At 34.3% G+C, this 24,659-nt stretch overlaps 1 protein-coding gene across 3 annotated transcripts in view; it reads left to right on the top strand.

Moving 5' to 3' along the window:
- Positions 1-24,659, top strand: part of LOC123703574 (ankyrin-2-like) — a 63,434-nt gene that overhangs the window by 18,286 nt on the left and 20,489 nt on the right. Inside the window, exons 5-33 of one of the 3 annotated variants that reach the window (XM_045651649.1) lie at positions 492-647; positions 967-1,132; positions 1,432-1,592; positions 2,199-2,368; positions 2,967-3,073; positions 3,398-3,558; positions 3,803-4,006; positions 4,272-4,370; positions 4,593-4,730; positions 5,112-5,258; positions 5,706-5,849; positions 6,222-6,343; positions 6,521-6,614; positions 10,064-10,235; positions 10,788-10,940; positions 11,340-11,460; positions 11,878-11,898; positions 12,061-12,180; positions 12,697-12,801; positions 13,459-13,619; positions 14,058-14,183; positions 15,508-15,596; positions 18,734-18,941; positions 21,124-21,283; positions 21,534-21,699; positions 22,123-22,335; positions 22,865-22,995; positions 23,714-23,883; positions 24,234-24,374. In XM_045651649.1, the coding sequence (XP_045507605.1) occupies positions 492-647; positions 967-1,132; positions 1,432-1,592; positions 2,199-2,368; positions 2,967-3,073; positions 3,398-3,558; positions 3,803-4,006; positions 4,272-4,370; positions 4,593-4,730; positions 5,112-5,258; positions 5,706-5,849; positions 6,222-6,343; positions 6,521-6,614; positions 10,064-10,235; positions 10,788-10,940; positions 11,340-11,460; positions 11,878-11,898; positions 12,061-12,180; positions 12,697-12,801; positions 13,459-13,619; positions 14,058-14,183; positions 15,508-15,596; positions 18,734-18,941; positions 21,124-21,283; positions 21,534-21,699; positions 22,123-22,335; positions 22,865-22,995; positions 23,714-23,883; positions 24,234-24,374 (4,126 nt within the window). Of the gene's footprint in view, positions 1-491; positions 648-966; positions 1,133-1,431; positions 1,593-2,198; positions 2,369-2,966; positions 3,074-3,397; positions 3,559-3,802; positions 4,007-4,032; positions 4,137-4,271; positions 4,371-4,592; positions 4,731-5,111; positions 5,259-5,705; positions 5,850-6,221; positions 6,344-6,520; positions 6,615-10,063; positions 10,236-10,787; positions 10,941-11,339; positions 11,461-11,814; positions 11,899-12,060; positions 12,181-12,696; positions 12,802-13,458; positions 13,620-14,057; positions 14,184-15,507; positions 15,597-18,733; positions 18,942-21,123; positions 21,284-21,533; positions 21,700-22,122; positions 22,336-22,864; positions 22,996-23,713; positions 23,884-24,233; positions 24,375-24,659 lie in introns of those variants that run through there. The other 2 variants (XM_045651650.1, XR_006753016.1) reach the window with 2 other exon arrangements.

Genomic DNA, 24,659 nt, shown 5'->3' with positions numbered 1-24,659 from the left:
TCTCCATATGTAAAAAGGTTTAAAGACATTTATTCCCACTAAGACATTAAGTCACTTACATGAGAAACTTAATTTTAAACATAGGTATTTATAAAAAATATCATTCGTTAGTTAAAGATTTAGAGTAAGTTATTTACATAAGTTTAGGTTAGGTACTCATTCATTGCATTCAAAGTTTGAGCGTGTGGTCTTCCAGGATGTGTTTCGCTAATTGTTTTTTGAATACAATGAATGAGTTTACACTTTTTAATTTGCTTGGCAATCCGTTATAGAAACGTGCTCCCTCGTATGTTGCTGTTCGCCTTCCATAATTCGTTCGCCTTCCAAAATTGTATATCTCAATGATTGTAACTTATCCTTGATAAGTGTACAAAGATTGAATTAAATAAATTTAAAGTTAGTCAACATTTAGTCGTCTAATGGAGTCGGTTACACACAAACATATATTTTACAAACATACAGGAGAATTCCATGGTTTAATTTGTTTTTAGGATGGCTTCACACCCCTGGCAGTTGCCATGCAGCAAGGCCATGAGCGAGTGGTAGCTGTTCTGCTTGAAGCCGACACCAGAGGAAGGGTTCGGTTACCAGCCCTCCACATAGCCGCTAAGAAAGATGATGTTAAGGCGGCTAATTTGCTATTGGAGGTATAGTTATACGACTAAATTGATTGGTCTTTATTGATTCAAAGCAAAATCTAATATTTACATAGGATCAGCATATGTTTTTTTTTCAAGTTATGAATACGTAATTAGATTAGAGATTGAACTTAAAATGAACTTTGGATTTGAAAATTGAGATTTTTTGTGAAAAATGCAATATTTAATAGACGTTAAAAAGTCGTAAATTTCTCTGATTATTTTTTTTAACTATAATCGAAAATAAATGATTAATCTTTTTGTTGAGTAGGTAACATAGTACACCCTTACCACTTACACTTATGTAATCTAAGCCATTTTTCCACAGAACGAACACAACCCAGACGTAACATCAAAGTCTGGTTTTACACCACTCCACATAGCGGCTCATTATGGCAACGAAGCCGTTGCTAGGCTTTTACTGGCAAAAGGAGCTGATGTCAACTGTGCTGCTAAACATAATATATGCCCGCTGCATGTTGCTGCCAAGTGGGGTAAGTTGATAACATTAGGTAGTATCTGTGATTGGATAGATTCCTCAATCCTATTATATCGTCCTTATAATCGTGTTACATATGACTTTACAAGTTCGTGATTTCATGTTGTACTCATACAAAGCAAAGAAAAAGCAGTTATTTCAGAAAAAACTTAACAAGTCGATTTACTTTCCAACCAAATTGATAAACATTGTTTTATATGTCTTTTACATGGTTTAATAAGACGACACACACCCAAACAAACCTATACATTTATACCCCAAAATATCAGATTTAAAGTGGTATATTATCCAAAGGCAAAGACAACATGGTGTCCCTGCTATGTGACAACGGGGCGAACGTTGAGGCCCGAACTCGGGATGGCCTCACGCCACTGCACTGCGCTGCAAGATCCGGCCATGATAGAGTGGTGGAGGCTCTGTTGGATAGAGGAGCACCTATCACTAGTAAGAGCAAGGTATGTACGAGGTTATATAGTTTACCAAAATATTGGACGTAATATTCTGACAAATTGAATGCAATAGCTAGTTAGTTACCTATTTCATTTGAAAGAGGAGTTGCTATTGTGGCGCTACGAATATAATGTTTATTGGTGTTGTTTCAAAGTGTACACAGCACAATACATTAACAATGTTTTGACAAGAAAAAAAAACCTCTACTTCTTCATTATGTAGACTCCATTCTGGAGCAAGTTGCTGCTGTGGAAGAATTTCATTATTGCCGTAGTTTCTTCTGATGAAAAAGGTCTAGAAGCAGCACCATACCTTCCTTTAGACCTGTTTTTCTCTATACAAAATAAAAAAATGAAAAAAAGACGTGTGGCACTCGGGGACTGCCGCGGTAAAGCTATTGCATAGCATGCCTTCAAGCCACACCTCCGAGCCCGTCGGAGTGGGGAGCGTGAGGTCTTTTCGTTACGGAATTTCTCGATTCGGTCCCCGCGTTCAAGGCCCGCGATAGAAGCTATGCAATAGCTTACTAATAATTCTGCAACATTGCACTGCATGCGCGAACAGTTTGCTGTTCTTCTCCAAACATATCTTTAACTTCTCGAACATTCCAGAACGGTCTAGCGCCCCTCCACATGGCGGCGCAGGGAGACCATTCGGACGCCGCGCGTGTACTCCTCGCGCGCAGGGCACCAGTTGATGACGTCACTGTGGACTACCTTACTGCTCTGCATGTGGCCGCCCATTGTGGGCACGCTAAAGTCGCTAAACTTTTGTTGGACCGGTGCGTTTTGTTGTTTTATTTCCGTTTTATTAAACTTTGCTTATGTAAAAAGAAAAAAAGGATTTTTTGGCAGTTAGTCTAGTTATAAAACGTAGTGTTTTTTTACACAGGACACTAAGTAGTTATGTATGCTATGCTATAGCTATAAAATAATTTATTTTTTATATCGATTTAAATAAAGAATTGATATAAGAAATAAAATAAATTCGATGTGAATTTTTAACGACCAATTGCCTACATAATCATTATGGTATTTATTTGAAAGTAGCCGCAATACGTCAGGGAAATCCGCATTCAAATTGATTCAATAGCTTTATAAGCTTGAACTAACAGAAAAAAACAGATAGAACATTTAAAAGCAGCCAGTTCGGTTCCTTTTTGTTTCTTTTATTAGTTCTAGTATATTATAAAAATAAACTTACTTTTATTGAAATATTTCAACTTCGACGAAATTACATTTTCGTAATGCCTAATAAATCCATGCAGTATTCAACGTAGGTATGTACAGCTAGCTAGTTCAATTATTGTTACTAAGAAACAAATAAATTTCTTACTTTTAGTTAAGTATATTGTCCTTATACTAACATTTATTTTACAGAAATGCCGATGCCAACGCCAGAGCCCTGAACGGATTCACACCTCTGCATATTGCCTGCAAGAAGAACAGAATTAAAGTTGTTGAATTGCTGCTGAAGTATGGTGCAAGTGAGTTAATAAAAATATTTTATCACCTTATTTTATTAACTAGCTGCTCATCCCGGTTGCGCCTGGGTAGCCGGTTGGGTAGACTTTGTTTTTAGTTTATGTTATTATTGAAGCGGATAAAATTCTAACAAACCATTAATCATTAAAATTCGTTTAGCCGTTCTCGAAGTATAACACGAGTTTCTTTTATTCAATGATGATAAATCATCGAAAGTATTTTGCCGGTAAAGCAGGCAAAATGCATATAAGATATCGTAGCATTTAAGAGAATGCCATTTAATTATCTATCTATTCAAAAGTAATTTATAATTACGAAAAATTCAGGTATCCAAGCAACCACAGAGTCAGGGCTGACACCGCTCCACGTGGCGTCCTTCATGGGCTGCATGAACATCGTGATATACCTGCTGCAGCATGAGGCCAACCCTGACGTGCCCACTGTGAGGGGAGAAACGCCTTTGCATCTGGCTGCTAGGGCCAATCAGGTAGGAAATGTTCTTCAAGGAAAGAAGATTATGGAATGAATGTATAATTTATATTAAATTGTAAACAAGGATTGTAAATGTAATATGTTACATATCTAAAACTTTTTAATAATCGAAGCTAACCGAACACACCGAATAATAAATAAATCGGAAACAAATAGTTACGCTAACAAAATATTTAATAATCATAGCAATTATAGTGAAATAAATAAACTCATTACTAACACAAAATAACTCCAAACAGACGGACATAATCCGCATACTCCTGCGCAACGGAGCGGCCGTGGAAGCCAAAGCCCGTGAGAAGCAGACACCCCTCCATATTGCCTCCCGCCTCGGCAACGTTGATATTGCTGTTCTGCTGCTGCAGCACGGCGCTGACGTTCGCGCGAACACTACTGACCATTACAACGCGCTGCACATTGCAGCAAAACAACATAATCATGACGTAAGTAAAAGGAAGCGTCAGCAACGTTGACATTGCTGTTCTGCTGCTGCAGCACGGCGCTGACGTCCGCGCGAACACTACTGACCATTACAACGCGCTGCACATTGCAGCAAAACAACATAATCATGACGTAAGTAATAAGAAGCGTCAACAACGTTGACATTGCAGTACTGCTGCTGCAATTATGAAAATTGTTTAAAAAATTATTTTCCGGCATATTTTAATTTCTTAATTAATAAACCATAATGTTATTTTAATTCCACAGGTCGCAGCTGCATTGATCGAACATAATGCACCATTGACTGCGACCACCAAGAAAGGCTTCACTGCTTTGCATATAGCTGCTAAATATGGGAACCTAAAGGTACGCATTTCAACTAATACGGTCTATACAGGTCTTGTAAAAAAAGCCATCACTAATTATGTCACACAATATTTTTAAGGCTACGCTTCGGTTTTTAACTATTTTCTATTGTCTATCATTAAATTATCTTCGAAAATAATGTTTTTCCAAAAATCTACATGTTTTACATAACTAATACTTATAATAATCACAAAAAGAATATAAACTAAAACTATTAAACAGGTGGCAAACCTTCTTCTGGCCAACGGCGCGTCACCGGACCAGGCAGGCAAGAACGGCATGACCCCGCTGCACGTTGCTGCCCAATATGATCAGCAGGCTGTTGCTAACACACTGCTGGAGAAAGGAGCTGATGCTAAGGTAGGCTTAATTCTGTTGATAAACTTGCAGTGAATATTGATCTTAAATAATATAATCAAGAAATTAAAGACAAACGTTTAGTTAATATTGACATTACCAAAAGTGCTACAGACCTTGTGAAGAACAAAATTATTGCAAATTACTGTAATGTGCTTTAATCTATCGTTTGATTGAAATATGAGAATTCATCTCAATCTTCTATTTCCTATGATTCATCAAGGTTAATAAAACAATTCGGACAACTGAATATCTCTGAATAAGCGCCAAAAAAAAGCTAAGGAACCATTAAACATTTCCACTCTAGATTAAAATGCCTACAAGCTTTACATCACTACTTTCTTGTCTTTTTATTAAATTAATAATTTATTTATATGGCAACAGGCAATAGCTAAAAACGGTCACACACCGCTACACATCGCGTCTCGTAAGAACCAAATGGAGACAGCGGCGACACTGCTCGAATACGGAGCTCTTACTAATGCGGAGTCCAAAGCTGGATTCACGCCACTGCATTTGGCTGCCCAACAGGTAATTACTATTATCATTTTAGAAATAAACACTTGCTTTGTGAGACTTTTATTTCGAAACAAATATTAGATATTATACTATTTTTATTTGGTTGAAACTGACTTCAATAAAACTTGAAACTAATCTGATAGATTGAGAGTTCGGCTAATTTAGCAATAGAAAATAAGTGGAGGATGAATGTACTACTCAAAGAATAGAATATCAGAAAAAAGTTTTCGTACATTTTCCTTTAAGTATATGAATTATTTAAAATCGGCGAAGGAAATATTCATAAAATTGATTGATAGACTGGGCACATTCATAGTTCTAGGGAAAAACAATCCCTACAAATAAACTTCTGCTAAAAACACTTTTCAAACCGCTCGCGCTGATAGAAAAGTTCCAAAGAAATATTCAGTCTATGTTAAAATTCCGTTTATCATATTACTAATTACTTTTTACCACCAGGGTCACGTGGAAATGTGCTCGCTGCTCTTGGAGCAAGGCGCTGAGGCGGACCACCAGGCGAAGAACGGTCTGGCCGCGCTGCACCTCGCCGCGCAGGAGGACAGAGTACCGGTAGCCCAACTGCTTGTGAAGAATGGAGCGCAGGTCAGAAAAATAATAATATATGTAATATTAAGGAATTAATATTAGAATTAATACTATATTGATGTGATGATAAATATTTTTGCTGATTGCTTTTTTGCTAATCGTGTTTCAAATCGATTAAAAAAAATGGCAAATAAGAGTAAGAAGGTTCAATTTTATGTTTGCCCCTTTCCTTTGGGGTTTAGGTTTTTACTTTCTTATTTATTGTTAATTTGTGTAAATGATTACTGACGTGAATTTTTAAATCCAAGTACCTACTTAAGTATTTGTAATTTGTTAGAATATGCTCAAAGCTGTAAGCAAAAAATCTTGTTTATTCGTTATCTTATCCTTTTCTTTTTATAAACCTCCATTTCTAATTTTCATAACTAGGTGGATATCTGCACTAAAGGCGGATACACACCGCTGCATATCGCCAGCCACTACGGGCAAGCGAACATGGTGCGCTATCTGTTGGAGAGTGGCGCATCAATTAAAGCGCAGACTTCTCATGGGTACGTATCATAATATAAGGGTAGATAAACAAAAATATGAATGCCGTAATTTTTGAGATAGTTACTTGTGACATTATTTATTAAAATTATGATGTTGTTAAACGTAAAAAAAGGATTTATACTACGCAAACTTTCCTTGGTAATTCAAAATATTGAAAACATTATTTTTATGTACAGTTATACTGCCTTGCATCACGCCGCGCAGCAAGGCCACATTAACATCGTCAATATCTTATTGGAGCACAAAGCTGACGCTAATGCTACTACTGTGGTGAGTAGATTTTTCTTAAAGAATAGGTACTTAGATTAAAAGAGGGATTTGAAAGAAGAAAGAAATCATTTAGGTACCTATATCACGACGCATTCGGATGTTTTAATAACGTCATGTAATAAATATTTAATGTAAATCAAAACAAATTCTATTTATTTTTTCACAATGTTTATACATAATTTCATATAAGTTTTAAATCCCTCTTTAACCCACTAGGAAAACATGTGCGGGGTCAACCAGAGACCTCCTGTAGCAGAGAATACCTAGTCGTTCCTCATGACTTGAAACTTTTGTGTTGTTGAAAGATAATTTTTCCTATCGAAGAAATATCCAAATACATTGCAATTAAATTATATAATATTAAATCTTCAATATAATTTTGAAGCTATAACAAAGAACTTTATACATTTGCATCTATCAATCACAATCATTTAAAAATAACTAGGTAGGTACCTACCTACTTAAGTTCTTTCTCAACCGATCTTTACTGTGGGGATGATGAATATTAAAAGTAAAGATATTAACGTACCTTGTTCATGTGTACCAATGTGTACAAATAACCACACACAATTTCAATAGTTTATTACTGCAGAGAGAAGAAGAAAGGATAATTATATACAATTACTTACACATACTATACCTACACTTTGAACGTAAAATTAATATACTTAAGACATAAAACACTGACAATACATGAGCCGCATTCAATGGTTAAGATCGAATTGTGTAAAAAATGAAATATAAGTAACATATTTTTGCCTACCCTCTGGATTATTGATATTTTTGTCGCGGTAGGTACTTACGCATACAATGCAAATTACAATTTAAACCGCGATGTTCTGTGACCGCGACTATGTTATAAAATATTAAAGGAGAATGGCGAAACTGGGCCTAACTAAATCATACTATTTATATTTTTTAAATTCATTACTTATGTTAATTTAATTAATTATTATAAAAATATTGAATTATGATTCTATTGGGAAAACAAATCTTTGAAAAAAAAGTTCGAATGTGTTTACCGCGCGGTCTTATCAAGCCGATTGTCAGTGTTGTCAGGAGTAAAAAAGTCGAATATATTATATCAATAATTATTACGAATCGATGTTTATATTTTCATTATTAGTTTTATTGAATTCAAATGTAAATAACTCTTATGCAAAACTTAACATTTTTTTAACACACATCTTAATTTATTTAGGTCATTCTATAAAACAAAAACATTTTTTACTTAATCAATAATAAATAAAATTAGTAAACATTTTTATTTATGTTGCTGGCAACAATAATTGTAAACGTCATATTGTGTCACTGTCAGTGATGAGTGATTATTTTGACTTTTGACTTTTGAGTGAAGTTTTTGTTTTAGTTTCGTTAAATTCAAAATTATCTAGTATTTAAATAATAAATAAAGACTAGCTGTGCACCGCGGTTTTACCCGCAATGCTCCGCTCCTGTTGGTCTTAGCGTGATGATATCGCACCTTCGGTAGAACAAGGGCACAATTACAGTTTTTGCAATTTTACAGGAGAGCCATTTTAAGATATTTGTAGTACATAATGTGGTCTAGCTATGATAACAATTTTTTTATGGTTGTTCTGCTTTGTATGACATAAACTATATACTATATTCTTTTAGGTGTATCGTTTACAAATATTAAAAACTGCTAGTTTTTTTTTAATAATATTTTTTTCTTAAGTAGGTGTACATTTGTGCCCTTGTTCCACCAACAAGAAAATTAATTTGTAAATATGGCCATATCTAAAGCTTTAAGTTAATAATTTTGGAATGATAATAACGTGTTTTTTTTGTATAAATGTTTTATTTTCTTAAACACTTTAGAAAGCCGCAGTACTTTATCACAAAAATAGAGATCAAAACTTACTAATCAGCCATTACACATCTTCAACAATCTGAAACTATTATGTTTCCTAGCAAAATTCTTTGGAATCGCTTTAAAAATTGGAATAATATTATATTAAGATAACAGAACAAGAAAGAATCATAATTCAATTCATTGTCATTAAATAATTCCTCCTTTTTCGTGGCATTTTTTATAAGGCTTATGTATTCTGCCGGAGTGCATATTGATATTGGGCCAGCTTTTTTTTGCACGTTTTACATTCCAGAATGGACGGCATCGGCTTTATGCTGGGTCCCCTAATTTATGTATGATCGATTTTATAGGCAATGTGTTCACAGCAAAATAATACATTCCATAAACAAATTTGAAAAAGAAAAATAATTATTTACGAATAAAATATCTTACTAATATTATTATTTACTAAGTAAACTCGAAAGTTTTTGAGGATAGATTTGTGGGTGTGATTAGGGTATGTTTGTTGTATTTTGATTGGCAGTCCTATCGTTTAAATTTCTAAAAAACTAACTTGTTTTTTTTCTCTCTACAGCAATTATCGGAATAAAATGTTACTTTTAAGACCATGGAGTATAACAAATCTTGGACAGACAAGGGCACAATTGTCTGAACGACTTTGTCCTCCCAATTTTTAAATCGTAAACTAGGCATAAGTGTGACAGATATGGCCTTGTCGTTCCAGAAATCAAAAACATTATAGGGCATATTTACATAAACGACGTTAGCGCTCCAAGTGACAGCTAGCTCAGTCCCCGCCGATGGCACAACTAACCAATGAGACTTTGTCTCGCCAAGAGAGAAACAAAATAGCGCCAAAATGACAACGCCACTATTTCAATCTGGCTGTTTTTTGTAGGAATTAAACGAATGTCTTTGTCCCTCCAGTTGAAAGGGCCTTTTTAAAGCATTTCTGCATATTTAAGTCATTTTGGCAATTTATGACAATTATGCCCTTGTTCTACCGAAGGTGCGATATATACCCTATAGCCTTCCTCGATGAATGGGCTATCTAACACCGAAAGAATTAGTAAACATACTCTTCAGCTTTATAATATTAATATAGATATTAGTTGAATTCATGAGTTTAATAAATTATGAAAGCGAATCCTGATTCATCCCAATGATTCATCCATTTATAAACATATAAGAAATGTTGGTAGGTACCTACCTATTTTATGTTTTGGTAGGTAGGTCAAAATGTGTGTTGAATATTCAATATATTGTGTTTGATCCAATATTTCTATTACCTGACTGTTCTACTGTTACACTCTTACTAGCTAGACTATGTAGATAGAAAATAAACACTTAACTGGACCTACAAAAAGACAATGCTATTCATTTAAATCAAGCAAACTAACTTTAATTTTTGTTCAATTACACTCCAATATACATACCTATAATATATATGAGATAAAATATTTAAATACTTGTTTGTGTAATATACTTATACGTAGGTATCTATGATAAAATACATATACTAAAATATTGTGTGTTAGCCACATTTATCATCCGCATGGATTATCAGGACATCCTGATAAATTTCATTTTCATAAACAAATTATTTTTACAGAACGGCCAAACACCCCTGGACATAGCGTCCAAACTTGGCTATGTGACGGTTATGGAGACACTCAAGGAGGTATCGGAGCCATCTCTAGCCCCTGCATCACAGGACAAGTACAAGGTGGTGGCCCCGGAGACCATGCTGGAGACATTTATGTCGGATTCCGAGGAGGAGGGAGGTGGGTTAATTACCTGGGTTTTGTGGGGATCAGATGTTGTAGTTATAATGGTATGTTTTGAAATAGATAAATCTTGTGGTTTGAATTTCCTGGTCATTTTATAGTGTTTAAAAGTATGTGAAGTAGCTGGTTTAATTCTAACCATGATCTGGTAGAATTATTAATTGAAAGTCGCATAACAGAAAATCAATCTTATTAGAATTTGTAGTGTTTAGAAAGTATGTAATATTGCTGGTTTAACTTTAAACCTGATTTTAACAATATAGACATATTAATTTATTTTTAAAATCAAATCAGTGTAACTGTTCCTAAATATACAGTTTCTAAAATTGAAATCAGCATATTTCCTAATAATGCCATAACAATGAATTGTTCAATCTTCCATAAGATTGTAAGATTAACAAAACTAATCAATGCTTCACAACCCATATCCAGCCTTTCATATAATTCTCCATTGCTTTAAAGTTTAAAGCAATAAACCACATTTACCATAACTGCCTAGTTTCATCAAACCCTCCACTTGTTTTAAAGCAGTAATCTATATTTCCTAAGGTGAAGACACAATCCTCAATGATCAGCCGTACAGATACCTCACAGCTGATGACATGAAGTCCCTCGGCGACGACTCTCTACCTATTGATGTAACCAAGGACGAGAGAACGGAATCTGCCATGAGTCATAAGAATATTATGGAAATTTCTCAGGGTGAGTTTTATTACTCGTCTATCATTAATTCGGGTGTAATACAATGCATGCTAGTAATTATTTTATACTATGCTCCATGTTGTCAAATTTCTTTAAAACAACAAGGAGTAACTCAAAATCGTTATATTTTATTTGATTTTAATCACTTACAAATGGATATAGTAAAACTGAAATTTAATTTTGTAAATAATGGGTATTTTTAACATGTACTTATCGTTTATATTATATTTTTGACGCATAGCAAATTTAAGTGGCAAATATGAGTTATTTCTTTTATTACTTAGTTGTTAGTATTAAACATCATAATTTCGAAAAAAAAAACCATACATTTTTTTGAAATTCATTAGCAATATTGTTTTATATTTTACATTAATATGAAACTAATATTAATTTTACCAGGATCCGTGAACGGGCTAGGCTTCCAGCCGCAAAGCGAGGTGGTGGTGAAGAGCATCAGCCGATACAGCACTGCGCATGCGCCAGAAGGCTACTGTTATAACGTCGATCCTACGTTACCTAAGTCAGTATTCGTTTTATTATTTCTAGCTAGTTTTAACTTTTAACGTGACTACGTTTTATTTTACTTTAAGCTTCTGGAAATTTACAACTACCTTCATAATTTTTCATTTCTACACCTTTACCTTTACCATCCTCTTTAAATTCATATTTCCATTTTATTAAAAAAAGGTAAACAATCTTGATCCTTGATTAACATAAAAATTATTAGTAACGAATACTACATAATAAAGTCTACATTTGATACCGATTTTCAATTTCAATATGGATTATATGGTACTACAATATGGATAAATATTTTTTTGAAATAATCATAATTCTATGTATACTTTATTATTATTTTTACAAATAATTTCAGATGTATTGGTGTTAATAATTAAAAGTTTCTTCATGCACATGCTAACTGGATACGGAATTACAGGAAAAAGTTACAATGGAAGAAGTAAGTACACCCAAAATATATAATAATATTTGTATATATTATTTATACTAATAATTATTCATCTACATGTTATTTCACACACGATAGACACAGACATACAGAGAGAACATAAACAAATAAAACATGCATTATCCATACTATACAAACTCCTCTAATGTCTAGTTTCCTGGTATCGTTCCTGGTGGACGCGCGGGGCGGGGCGCTGCGCGGGTGCCGGGGGGGCGGGGTGCGGGTCATCGTACCGCCGCTCTCTGCTCAGCAGCCTATCAGGATCACTTGCAGGTGAATATGATGCCCTGGTACTTGTATTTGAGTAAAGAAAGAAGAAATTTTAACAGACTTTAAAATATCCTGAATTTTTTATACTGATTAATATTTAAATCAATTTGTCAGGAAAAGAATTTGTTTCGTAAAATATTATCGATCCACTTGTATGTAAATATTATAAATTTTGTGATAAATATAACGTATGTCCGATACGGACACGGGCTTAGTAAAACTTTTATGGTACAGCCACTCTTGATTTAACATAGACTTTTTCACATAACAGTTTTGGAAGTAAAATTAATGTTCAAATTCTTCATCTGCAAGAAAAGATTTTAAGCTATTGCATATCTTCTATCGCGGGCCTTGAGCGCGGGGACCGAATCCAAAAATTCCGTAACGAAAAATCCTCACGCTCTCCACTCCGACGGGCGGAGGTGTGACTTGAAGGCATAGCATGCAATAGCTTTACCGCGGCAGTACCCGAGTGACACACATCTTTTTTAATATTTAATATTATAATATTTATTCCAGATATTTGAAGCCATCCCGTATAAACCACATGCCACCTCTGATGGAAGGAGAAGCTTTGGCTGCAAGAGTATTGGAGATGGGACCTGTTTCTGCCAAATTTTTGGGGTAAGTTATTCACGAATCTTTTTCAAATCTATTCAAGAAATCGGCGTGAATATTAGATGGAAAATTTATGTTACCTCTTCAGTTTAATTTCATTAAACGATTGAATGATAATAATTACTTCAAATGTCAGAAGAATTCATACCGCATAAAGTATACACAAAAGCTTTTAAATATAACGTAGTGGTTAATATACACCAATCGATACTAAATATAGGCTTCAGCATTCATTAAAGTTCTGCTTCACCGATTGATACAATAGATACTGCCACATAATATTGTTATCAGCCTTCTGCAGAACAAGATTCCGAAGTTGATGTTAGAATCAATTTGAAATCTGACTAAAGGCCTTCAATCCATATTAATAATATTTTAAATGCGAAAATTACTCTTTCTGTCTGTCTGTTACTCAATCACGCATTAAATACTGAACCAATTTGCATGAAATTTGGTATAGAGATATTTTGATACCCGAGAAAGGACAGGCTACTTTTTACCCCGGGACATAGGATAGGTTTTATCCCGGAAATCCCACGGGAACGGGAACTGTGTGGGTTTTTTTGACTGCGCGGACGATGCTGCGAGTGGAAAGCTAGTTAATAATAAAATTATCCCAAATATTCCAGGCCCGTAATAATAAAATTATCCCAAATATTCCAGGCCCGTAATACTAGAAGTGCCGCATTACGCGTCGCTACGCGGCAAAGAGCGCGAGATCGTGATACTGCGCTCGGACAACGGGAGCAGTTGGCGGGAACACAACGCGGACGCTACTGATGACGTAGTGCAGGACATATTGAATGAGACGCTGGAAATTGAAGGTACTTCTGGAATAGTCTAGAATCATTCGAATGTCATTTTTAAATAGTTCAAGATTAGAGATGCTGTAACGTTTGAGTAAAATTTCGATTTCCGAAACTGATACACAATTTACAACTGATACATATTTATGGATAAGACTATTTGAAGATGCTTTAACGTTTGAGTTTGAGACGATTTCCGAAACTGATACACAATCATATTTATGGATAAGACTATCGACCAATGTAATTTGAGTTTATTTGTTTCTGTGGGCGACTGCTAATTTAAATTCAATTCCACAATTTTACAATGTTTCTAAAATATGTCACTGACAGATTGAAAATCTCAATTTTCTTCCTAATCCAACTGGGATACCGGTAGTGGATTTTCAAAGTATTTTTTTTTTCTATAAGATTCGTTCTTATACTACGTTATACTAATTTAACTGTTTTCTCTAGATACAAGTGAGGAAGAGAGGAGCTGGGAAGCAGCGCGGGTCACACGCATTCTGACCCACGACTTCCCTCAATATTTCGCTGTGATATCACGTATACGACAGGAGGTTCATGCTATTGGACCTGAAGGTAAGTCCTAGAAATATTTCCAAAAACTCTACATAATATTCTAATATACAAGGTGTAAGAATGGATAATCTGGTAACTGGAGATAAAAGATTTTGAGGCAGTTCAGAAAAATGCGTTTTAATTTATACTAATATTATAAATGCGAAAGTAACTCTGTCTGTCTGTTACTCAATCACGCCTTAACTACTGAACCAATTTGCAGGAAGTTTGGTATGGAGATATTCGAGAAAGGCTACTTTTTACCCCGGGAAATAGGATAGGTCTAGTAGTCCCGGAAATCCCACGGGAACGGGAACTATGCGGGTTTTTCTTTGACTGCGCGGGCGAAGCTGCGGGTGGAAAGCTAGTGTTAAATAGAAGTCCGTCGATATTCGAGATATATATAGAGATAGATATATGTATATTATGTTTTGCATTCGATATATACTATGCAATATATTTGCATTCAATTTAAATGTTATGTAATATTTCATTATTTATTTATGTAATTTAAGTATTGATATTTGTTTCATTTATTTCATTAATTTGTAAATGTTATAATATTTTATAAATACAAACACTCACTTATTTATTTAAATTTTTCTACTTTGTTTTATTTTATATTATTTCATTTTATTTTTGTTATATAACTATATTTTATTACTAGGGACACTTTAGACTTACGGGTCTGTTGTCTGGTTGGGCCCTGAAAATCAGCGCTATGCCGACTATACCGGTGCGGCATAGCATATGCTGAGTGGCCTTACCCTTTAGGTCACCAGTCGCCACACAAATTTTTATATATTAGATTTTTAGCTTTTAAGTTTTCTTTTTTATATTGTTTTTGTCCATAGATAGTGTTTAAGAGTGCTTTTGTTATTGTTTTTTTTATGTGGTGGTGGTACTTTGGTGATTCTAATAAATGTATTTTGTTCTTTTGTTCTATATATATTTTTCTGAATATGCGTTTGTCTATTATTCATATATGCATTTTTTTAAACCGCCACAATATTCCTATTTCCACTTACCAGATTATCTATTCTTTAGGCCACATCATGTATATCCAGTCTTCTCACCTTGAATTTCCAAGTCAATCTAGAAAATGTGTCTGGAGTTTATAATAATTATATTTATATGAATTTTAAAGTTTTTTTTTAAGCTATTGCATAGCTTCTATCGCGGGCCTTGAGCGCGGGGAACGAATCGAGAAATTCCGTAACGAAAAAACCTCACGCTCCCCACTCCGACGGGCGGAGGTGTGGCTTGAAGGCATAGCATGCAATAGCTTTACCGCGGCAGTCCCCGAGTGACACACGTCTTTTTTTATTTATTTATTTCCTTGCAGGTGGCATGGTATCCAGTTCAGTTGTCCCGCAAGTGCAGGCCGTCTTCCCGCAAGGTGCTCTCACCAAGAAGATCAAAGTGGGCTTACAGGTAAACCTCTTTAAACCCCGCACCGGAGTTAAGGATAAGAACTTGAAAAAGATCACCGTCAATAATGTGTCTAAGAAGAAACGTTTCTCTTTAATTTGGTAGGATTTTTACCATATCCAGGATTTCTACTGACATCTATTTGTAATACATATCAATATCAAATGTGTATGTGTGAATTGAAATTCAAATATACGATATTTTAAATGTGTCAGGGAATAAAGTATTTGGAAATATAAAGGCCGGTTGCAGAGCTTGACCGACCATCAGTGCGTACGTCAGTCGCGCTTGTCCTATGTATGGAAATTCATAAAACCGTTCATAGCTAGACCGACCATACACACGGGTATTGTCATGCGCATTAGTGTCATAGTCATACACATTGTTGATGCGTATCGTCAGGACCGACGGTACGCACTGACGGTCGGTGAAGCTCTGCAACCAGCCTAATGCGCATGAAAATACGCGTGCGTATGGTCGGTCTAGCTATGAACGGTTTTATGAATTTCCATACATATGACAAGCGCGACTGACGTACGCACTGATGGTCGGTCAAGCTCTGCAACCGGCCAATTAGTCAGTATACGGTCAGTATTAATTAGAACCGACCAAGTCGGTATAAACAGTACTTATGATATTGTATCGAATACTTTACATTTTATGGTTACCATAGACATAAGCGATAGAAAAATATTTATGCGTGTTTGAAATTTTCGAATCACTGTTTAATTTTAAGAATTATTTATTTGTATGTGTGTTTAGCGACCTTTGCAGTTTACATTTATTTATCCCGACTGCCAAATGTATTGTGTTCTATAAACTCTGATAAAACAAGAGTACAAAACGAATGCCAAAATAATATTACAATACGAATAGTTTAGAATTTAGACATCGGTGTCAATTCTGTTAGTCACGAAATCTTTATAACTGTGCATCTTTCTAATAATGTTGACGAGGAAATAAAGAAGACAATAATTTAAAGACAGTGCTTACTTAAACTACCCGCAAAATCCGAGCATCAGTAACAAATATATTATATTAATATATTATATTATATTAACTAGCTTACCGCCCGCGGCTTCGCCCGCTTTGTCTAAAACCTAATAAATTATATACTAAAACCTTCCTCTTGAATCACTCTATATCTATTAAAAAAACCGCATCAAAATCCGTTGCCTAGTTTTAAAGATTTAAGCATACAAAGGGACATAGGGACAGAGAAAGCGACTTTGTTTTATACTATGTCTGTGTGTATTTTTTACTACCCAAAGAGGAACTTGGCCTCCGACACCAAAAGTTTCCGCGTTTCGCGCCGTATTATATTTAATAATAAACATAAATTTTACTTGGAGCTTGAATTCCTATTTCCTTTAACATTATTGGATAGAAAGCAATACGAGTTGACGAATTGACACCACTTCCATTTTAAGTAATAAAACCTTTCCTTCTTAACACGATTAGCATTTTTATTAAACACGTCTATTGTTCTTTGATCCTTTGTATAGCATATTTTATAGTTTTCTTCTCGTCTTCTATTATGAATAAGCTAGTATTGTATTAAATAGTGGAGCGTGTATCGTAGATGTTTTAGAGCTAGCGCGCAAGAGCAACTTTTGTCTCCGCAACTATTTAGTCTCTCCCATCAACTCTATGAGCTAGTAAGAAAGTGCGCGCACGTAGCGACGGAACACCCCATAGAGTTTATGGGAGAGACAAAATAGTTGCGGAGACAAAAGTTGCTCTTGCGCGCTAGCTCTTACTTGAATAGTTTTATATACATTTGAGCAAATATATTGCTGATCTATTCTTTCTCACCTCTCCTTAAACTTATTTATGCATAATACCTAGTAGTCTATTTTATTATATAATATTATGTAATATCTATCCTCGATTTATTTAATAAGCTTCAATGAGAATGTTAAAAAATACGTTTTAGACGGAATTGAATAATTGGCAAGCTACCGAGTTAGAGAAATATGCTGTAGTTAATTTGCAAACCAAAACAACATTATTTGTATTAACTATTTAGTAACTGAAGATGTTAGGCAAATTGTGATATAACAATATTGAGATTTATTCACAGACAGATTATATTCACATTTTATCATTATTTTAATTCACACTAAGAAGTTATTACTTTCTCTTGATACAATGTATCTAAAAGTTTAAAAAATTCAAAATTGCTCAAAAACACACCTTGAAAATCATGTGAATGTAATTCGTCTTACAATTGGTTCAATTTCAATACGTTACTCCTCTATAGACATGTACCCAATAAATTTAGAAATTGACTTAAATTGCGTATATATGTAGATGAAAATGAATAAAAGTCATACAATGTGAATACTTTGTTTTCAATTGAAGCAAGTATTGAGCGATATGAAATCACCGAAACAGTTGTTCTAGAGTTTTCTCACACTGCGTTTGACGCGTTTTGAATGACTTGTCTTGTATTCTCTTGTTGGTCTTTAGGCTAGATCGTAAGCATGCTATTTGTATTGATTTGTTATTAAACTTGCATAGATATATTACGGAATTGTCGTCAGTTAATTGGAGTGACGTATTTTATTGTATGTATGTTTAAGGTATTTGCTAAATTTATTGGGTTATTGTTCCATAAATGCTTCAATGACATATCGATTATATTTGAATGTTTGAAATGTATTGTATGCCCCTAAAGACCAAACGTGAGATTTGCATGATGTAAATTTATTTTATTTTTGCAATTTTTGTTTAGTATTTACAGCTTATGTTATAGCATAATGTGTGCATCTTTTTTTAAAGCGCATGTGTGAGAAATAATGAGTGAATACCGAGTGTGAATTTATTTTTCCTTACTGCTTTTGCTGTGATTTCATATTTTCATATTTGCTTTCTTATGCACCGTCTGCTCTACCTCACCCATCCATTTTTATTTTACAATATCGTCCTAGTGATTTATTGTGCGATTTACCTGCGCAAGGATTCTGTGGTATACTTTCTTTTGTTTTCTGTAGAATGAGGGTAAGTGCAATTTATTTTCTATCATAATATGCACCTCTGTTTATTGCGCTATCAGTGCATGATTTATAGCCATTCGCGTTTGGTCTTTAGCCATACATTTTAAGTCACCAGATGAATTGAATATTATACTTTTACAGGCTCAAATAATTGATTCTGAGCTGACTGCCAAACTATTGGGCAGGGGAGTGGCTGTGTCTCCTGTGGTGACAGTAGAGCCAAGACGAAGAAAATTCCACAAAGCCATAACACTGAGCATGCCGGCTCCACGACCTCATACCCAGGGAATGACGAATCAATATAGTACATCATCAGCTCCAACATTAAGATTACTTTGCTCCATTTCAGGTACACTTTTTACACTTTCCGTACATTTTCTTGCAAATTCAGCGATTGGGACATTACGACTTTTGTATGGGATACCATCAGATTGTTGTGTACAACAATATGATAGTAAAATTAACTCTCCGTTTGAAATATTATGTATTTTTTGAAGTTTCATCTTACACATAGTCGTAATGGACTTCCATGACCTATTAAATATGATTAAGTGTTGCAATGGAGTATGGCTTGTGTTTGCTATCTTGATGAGATTAAAAATCAAGCTTTGCATACAAACGTGAGGTAAGTTAAGCTAAAATGAGGAAAGCTAATGAAGTATTTGCTTGAGTTATAAAAATAAATTGATGATATTCTGATATTCCATTACAACACAGTTGCAGGTAATGTAGTATTAGTTAAAACAATTCTCCTCTAAACAGTTCGTAATTTGTTAGTCTCGAAGATATCGGTAGCCGATAGTTCTTATAATTCGAATGACTTCGTTTTAATTATAGTTCGATATTAATTGTAAATTGATATAGCTGCTAAAGTCTAACGATATAGATTAGAGTATTTAAAATTATCGAAACTAGACTTGATTAAGTATTCAGTTTACATATCTATCCCATCGTGGTCTTCAATGGGATCAGCATGTTAATCGGTGACTAGTGTAGAATTAAATTTCTTTATAAAGTACATAATATATATTACTCTTAACAAACACTGATAAGGCCCACTGTTAGGCAAACATGCCAACTAATGACGCTTATAGCAAATACACAAAGCAGCTAAAGGGATACATCCCTATGTGTGCGTTTTGTGCGTGTCTACATGTCTTTGTTCTCGTGTGTTTGTGTGTGTTGCACGCTCACCGTGTGTGGCGTAAATTAATACGCTGCCACCTTTTCGGCGTGCACCAACAGGGGTATTTCGCAAAAGATCTCTCGAAGGTAAAAACAATTAGAGGTACTATACAGATACAATAAATCCAAATCGATATGTCAAATTATGTTACACATTTTTGTTGGAATTATCTTTTATTTGTCCTTTTACGTTTTTGTTTGTTCTCACGTTCGTTTCTTTCGTTGATATTTATACTCTGAGCTTTGTATTACCGAGTATAATTATCAATTATAATATTCTTTTAACCTCTTCACTTTTGAATGCTTTTCCATCTTTGCTTTTGTTACATAATTCTTCTTTGCACGGGCTGAAGTTCTCGCTTTTAAAGTCACAGTCACTCTGTATCATAAACAAAGAGTTTTCAACAATGATGCACTTCGTTTCTCTCACTTTATTTTTACGATTTAGGATCAGTGCGGTTTCAATAGTATACTTATTAAGAACTTTTGGCACACTGTAAAATATTTAAACACAAATGCATCGGTATTTAAATTATACAAAATAATGTTTCTTGTTCTTCAGTTACTTCATTTATCATCTTCATTTCATTCTGCGTCAGTGTTCCCAATTTTCGTTATTTTGCTTATACTGATAATTCTTTTCCAAAACGGCCTATCAGTTATGTTCTTTCGTTTTCATCTTTTATATTTTTTATATCATTTAATTTGTCATTTTACTCACTGTTCTGGACCAAATGACGCACGCCAATTGGATTTTTTGTTTTTTTATTTATTTTTTCCAGTGAATGTCCTTCGAGAGATCTGTTTTCCGAAATTCCAATCTGCAAAATTTATTAATCAGAATGCAAAATCATTAATTTATTTTTTAAAAATACAGCACAGTGCTTAACAGGTTTTACCATATAAGAGTGTGTCACATTTAATCACTTTTTCATGACAAAGATTGAAAACGGTATGTTGTTTATTTTATTTTTTTCTGTGGTATGCCGTCCTTGCTTGTTGTGTGTTTGCTATAGGCCGTTTTGGAACATTTTTTGTTTTATTTGTTGACCTTTCTATTCAATTTCTGACCTGATCATGTTTTATTGAAATAAACTCAACAAGTCGTATGAATTGTATGACACACAAATCCTCAAAACAAATGTTGTTATGTATTTTGATCAGTACAAGTATTTTGAGGTAGTTTGAAGCTTGCATGCGTAAGTAATGATATAGGTACATATTATGGCAGATAGGAAAAGCGTAAAAGCCGCTCTTCTGCCTTATAGCTACTTTTTTTCAAAGAGAATTTGTAAGCAATTAAAGACCTGTGACTTGTGAATTCAACAAGCAATTGTTCATGTTAGGTGGAACAAATCGCGCTCATTGGGAGGACGTTACGGAAAATACGCCATTGACATTCGTGAACGATTGCGTATCTTTCACGACAACCGTGTCTGCTCGGTATTGGCTCATCGATTGCCGGCATGTTGAAGATGCTACGAAAATGGCAACAGAGTTATACAGGTACACATAATGTGGATGTATATTTTCAATTTTTAACGATCTTCTTCTGAAGCATCATCTTAAAGGTTTTTAAAAGTGTTTTACCACTAAAATTTTTTACCACTAACATATTAATTTTACCACTAAAATTTTTTTACCACTAACAAATTAATTTTACCAAATACATATATTATTTGGTAAAAAACATATTTTTAAACGTTCCTTCATGTAAAACGATCCATTATTATTTATTTTTTTTATTTCTTCACAGGGAAGCAATTCACGTACCATTTATGGCCCGTTTTGTGGTATATGCTAAACGTACAGATGAAACACAAGCTCAGTTGCGAATGTTCTGTGTTACTGATGATAAGGAAGATAAAACTTTGGAACGTATAGAACGGTTCATACAAGTTGCTAAGAGTCGAGATGTTGAGGTAAATATATGATAATAATAAATATAAAATATTGAGTTTCGAGTTAAGACATTCCTTTCTGCTATAAAACATAATTAACAAAACACACGCAATTAAAGTTGACAGAAAAGAAGCCATATGTCCCAATTTAATTGTCATGAAAGCATTTTAAAAATATTGAAATAAATGATTTGTATAACTTCATCTACCAATGACGAAATAGTTATCTAGACACTCGATACCAATTTTCGTATTCATTATAAATTCATTTCTAACCGACTTCAAAAAAGGAGGTTATCATTTCGGCCGGTATATTTTTTTTTATGTATTTAAATGCCTTCTCAGTAGACAAATGCTCGATTATTTGTAAGGGTAATATAATTTATCACGCTTAAAAACTTATCATATTCCATACTAACCTAAATTTCATCAATTCATACTCAGGTGCACGAAGGCAAACCAATTTACCTTGAATTCGGTGGGAACCTGGTCCCCGTGGCCAAGTCCGGTGAACAGCTGTCCATACCGTTCAGAGCATTCCGGGAGAACCGGGTGGCATTCCCCGTGATGATCAAGACCCAGGATCTGGAGCCGATCTGCCGCTGCCAGTTCATGAGGGACCCGAAGGTTCCGAAAGGGGAACCGTCGCCAACACCGGTGTGTATTTTAAGCTATTGCATAGCTTCTATTGCGGGCCTTGAGCGCGGGGACTGAATCGAGAAATTCCGTAACGAAAAAACCTCACGCTCCCCACTCCGACGGGCGGAGGTGTGGCTTGAAGGCATAGCATGCAATAGCTTTACCGCGGCAGTCCCCGAGTGACACACGTCGTTTTTATTTAGGCCATTTATCAGAAATGATTAGATCGTCTTAAGAAAATATTGTCTTTGAAATATTGAATGAAATTTTATGTGAGCGCTTTTTCTAATGTGCAAACTAATATCCAAATGGTAAAATCGCAAGTAGTCAGTCATAGAGCCATAGTTTACCTTAAAAGTATATTAATTACTCCAACATCATTAAAAATTATTGATGTAACGTTATTGTATTAAATGCAATCTGCAAAAAGAACTTTCTGCGAATTGCATATTCAGACTTCCAAAAATAAAACAGGAATTGTCCAGAAAACTGTCACATCAGTATTCTGGCTATTTTTCTAACTATAACTAAATTATACCTATTCCAGATTGCCGTGCTTAACATCATGGTGCCAGATGACATCCCATCTGAAAGGATATCACCAATTCAATCGGACACATTGCCGCGACGCACTGAAGAGCAGGAGCTAATATGGAGACAGAGGCTCAGTGACCCTAGGTAAATTAGTAACGTAATTTATAATTTTAGCCTTCCAACTAATATGATAAATCGGTTCACATTTACAATGAAATTTGGCATGTAGGTTCCCGAAGACCCGGAATAAGACATAGGTTACTTTTTATCCCGAAAATTCCATAGGAACGGGAACTATGCGGGTTTTTCTTTGAAAACGCGGGCGCAACTGCGGGCGGAAATCTAGTAAAACGTACAAATGTTGATTGAAATGAAAAGATTTTTTTTGTTCTTTTTTCATATTTGGCTTTGATGAAATTGATCGAAAATAGCTTCTATGATTATGGAAAATCTTTTCTAGGCATTACATGATTTAGACGCGGACTGCGGAAATTGCGTGATTATTGTATTATATGTTCTATCTACTTAGTTCTATTTCCAGTAGAAAAAAAAACAGTTTATTTTTAGTTAACATAATTAAAACATTTTGAAACGATCTTAAAATATGTTACCGAATTAAAAAAGTGTGTGTACTTATGTACACGCGTTAGAAGTTATACTTCTTTGGCGTATGGAAAAAAATACTAAAATATACAACTTGAACATAGTTATCAATTTTCATACCACCTAGAACTAACTTCATGCTGTTAAATTTAGATGTCGGTGTGCGCGCGCATCGTAAAAATTCACTCTCATCATTTTTCTCCATCGCGCCAAAAGAAGTATAACTTCAAAAATAAAAAAATTTCCTGTATTTCTTTAGGCTTGAAGACATCTGTACCCTGCTAGGAAAAGACTGGGTAGCGTTAGCCTACGAGCTAGGAGTCAGCGTGGCTACGGTCAACCAGATCCAAGCGAAACGCATCACAGCAGCAGAGCAGGCTCAGTTGATGCTTAAGTTGTGGAAGACACAGTCTGGAACTAAGGCTCAAGGTAGGACTATTAAATAAACCTATCCAGAAATATTAAAGGATTAAAATGTTATTGTTATGTTTAGAACAAAATTCCCAAAAAAGTATATTCGTAGAAAGATTTTTTTTAATTCATTGTAACATAATCCCAGTGATAAATACATTAATGATATCAGGTGATGCATAAAAATAATAAAATATGTACAAGTTGAAAAATTTATTTATTTTATTTACGTATATTATTAGCTAGTATTCGTTTCATTAAAACTTATAATATTACCATAACATTCATACGTAGAAAATTTAAATTAAATGACAAAAAATAAGTGAACCTATAAAAATGTTACTTATTTCATAAAGCTCCTATTTCAGATAACTCGTTAGAGTTGGCTTTATGCCGTATCGGTAGAGATGACATTATTGCACCACAATCAGAGGGCACCAATGAGAGACGTATCCTACGTAATATTTATCAAGAGAGACAAGAATCTGAAGAAATTGAGGCTTACAAAGGTATCAGTATATGCACTAATCATAAATTTTAATGTTAGCCAATATTCTAGTGTTACAATTTTACGAAACATATGATAATACGCAAGATTTTATGTTTAATAAAGTATTAAAAAACATCTTAAATCTATCTCGTTACCAGTCCTTTCCTTTCTTTCCTTGTCAATCTTTTAAAAGTCAACAATCCTGCAAATTTTCAAAAACTTTCCGGCCCACCAACTCCTTTGCCGACTCTGACATAAAAACTAAATATTTTATCGTATTCTAATAACTTTTTAAATTTATATC

This window comes from Colias croceus, chromosome 26, assembly GCF_905220415.1.
Source record: "Colias croceus chromosome 26, ilColCroc2.1".
Taxonomy (NCBI): Eukaryota; Metazoa; Arthropoda; class Insecta; order Lepidoptera; family Pieridae; genus Colias; species Colias croceus.
The sequence above is the reverse complement of the archived record's forward strand: the minus strand, read 5'-3'. Positions and strand labels throughout refer to the sequence as shown.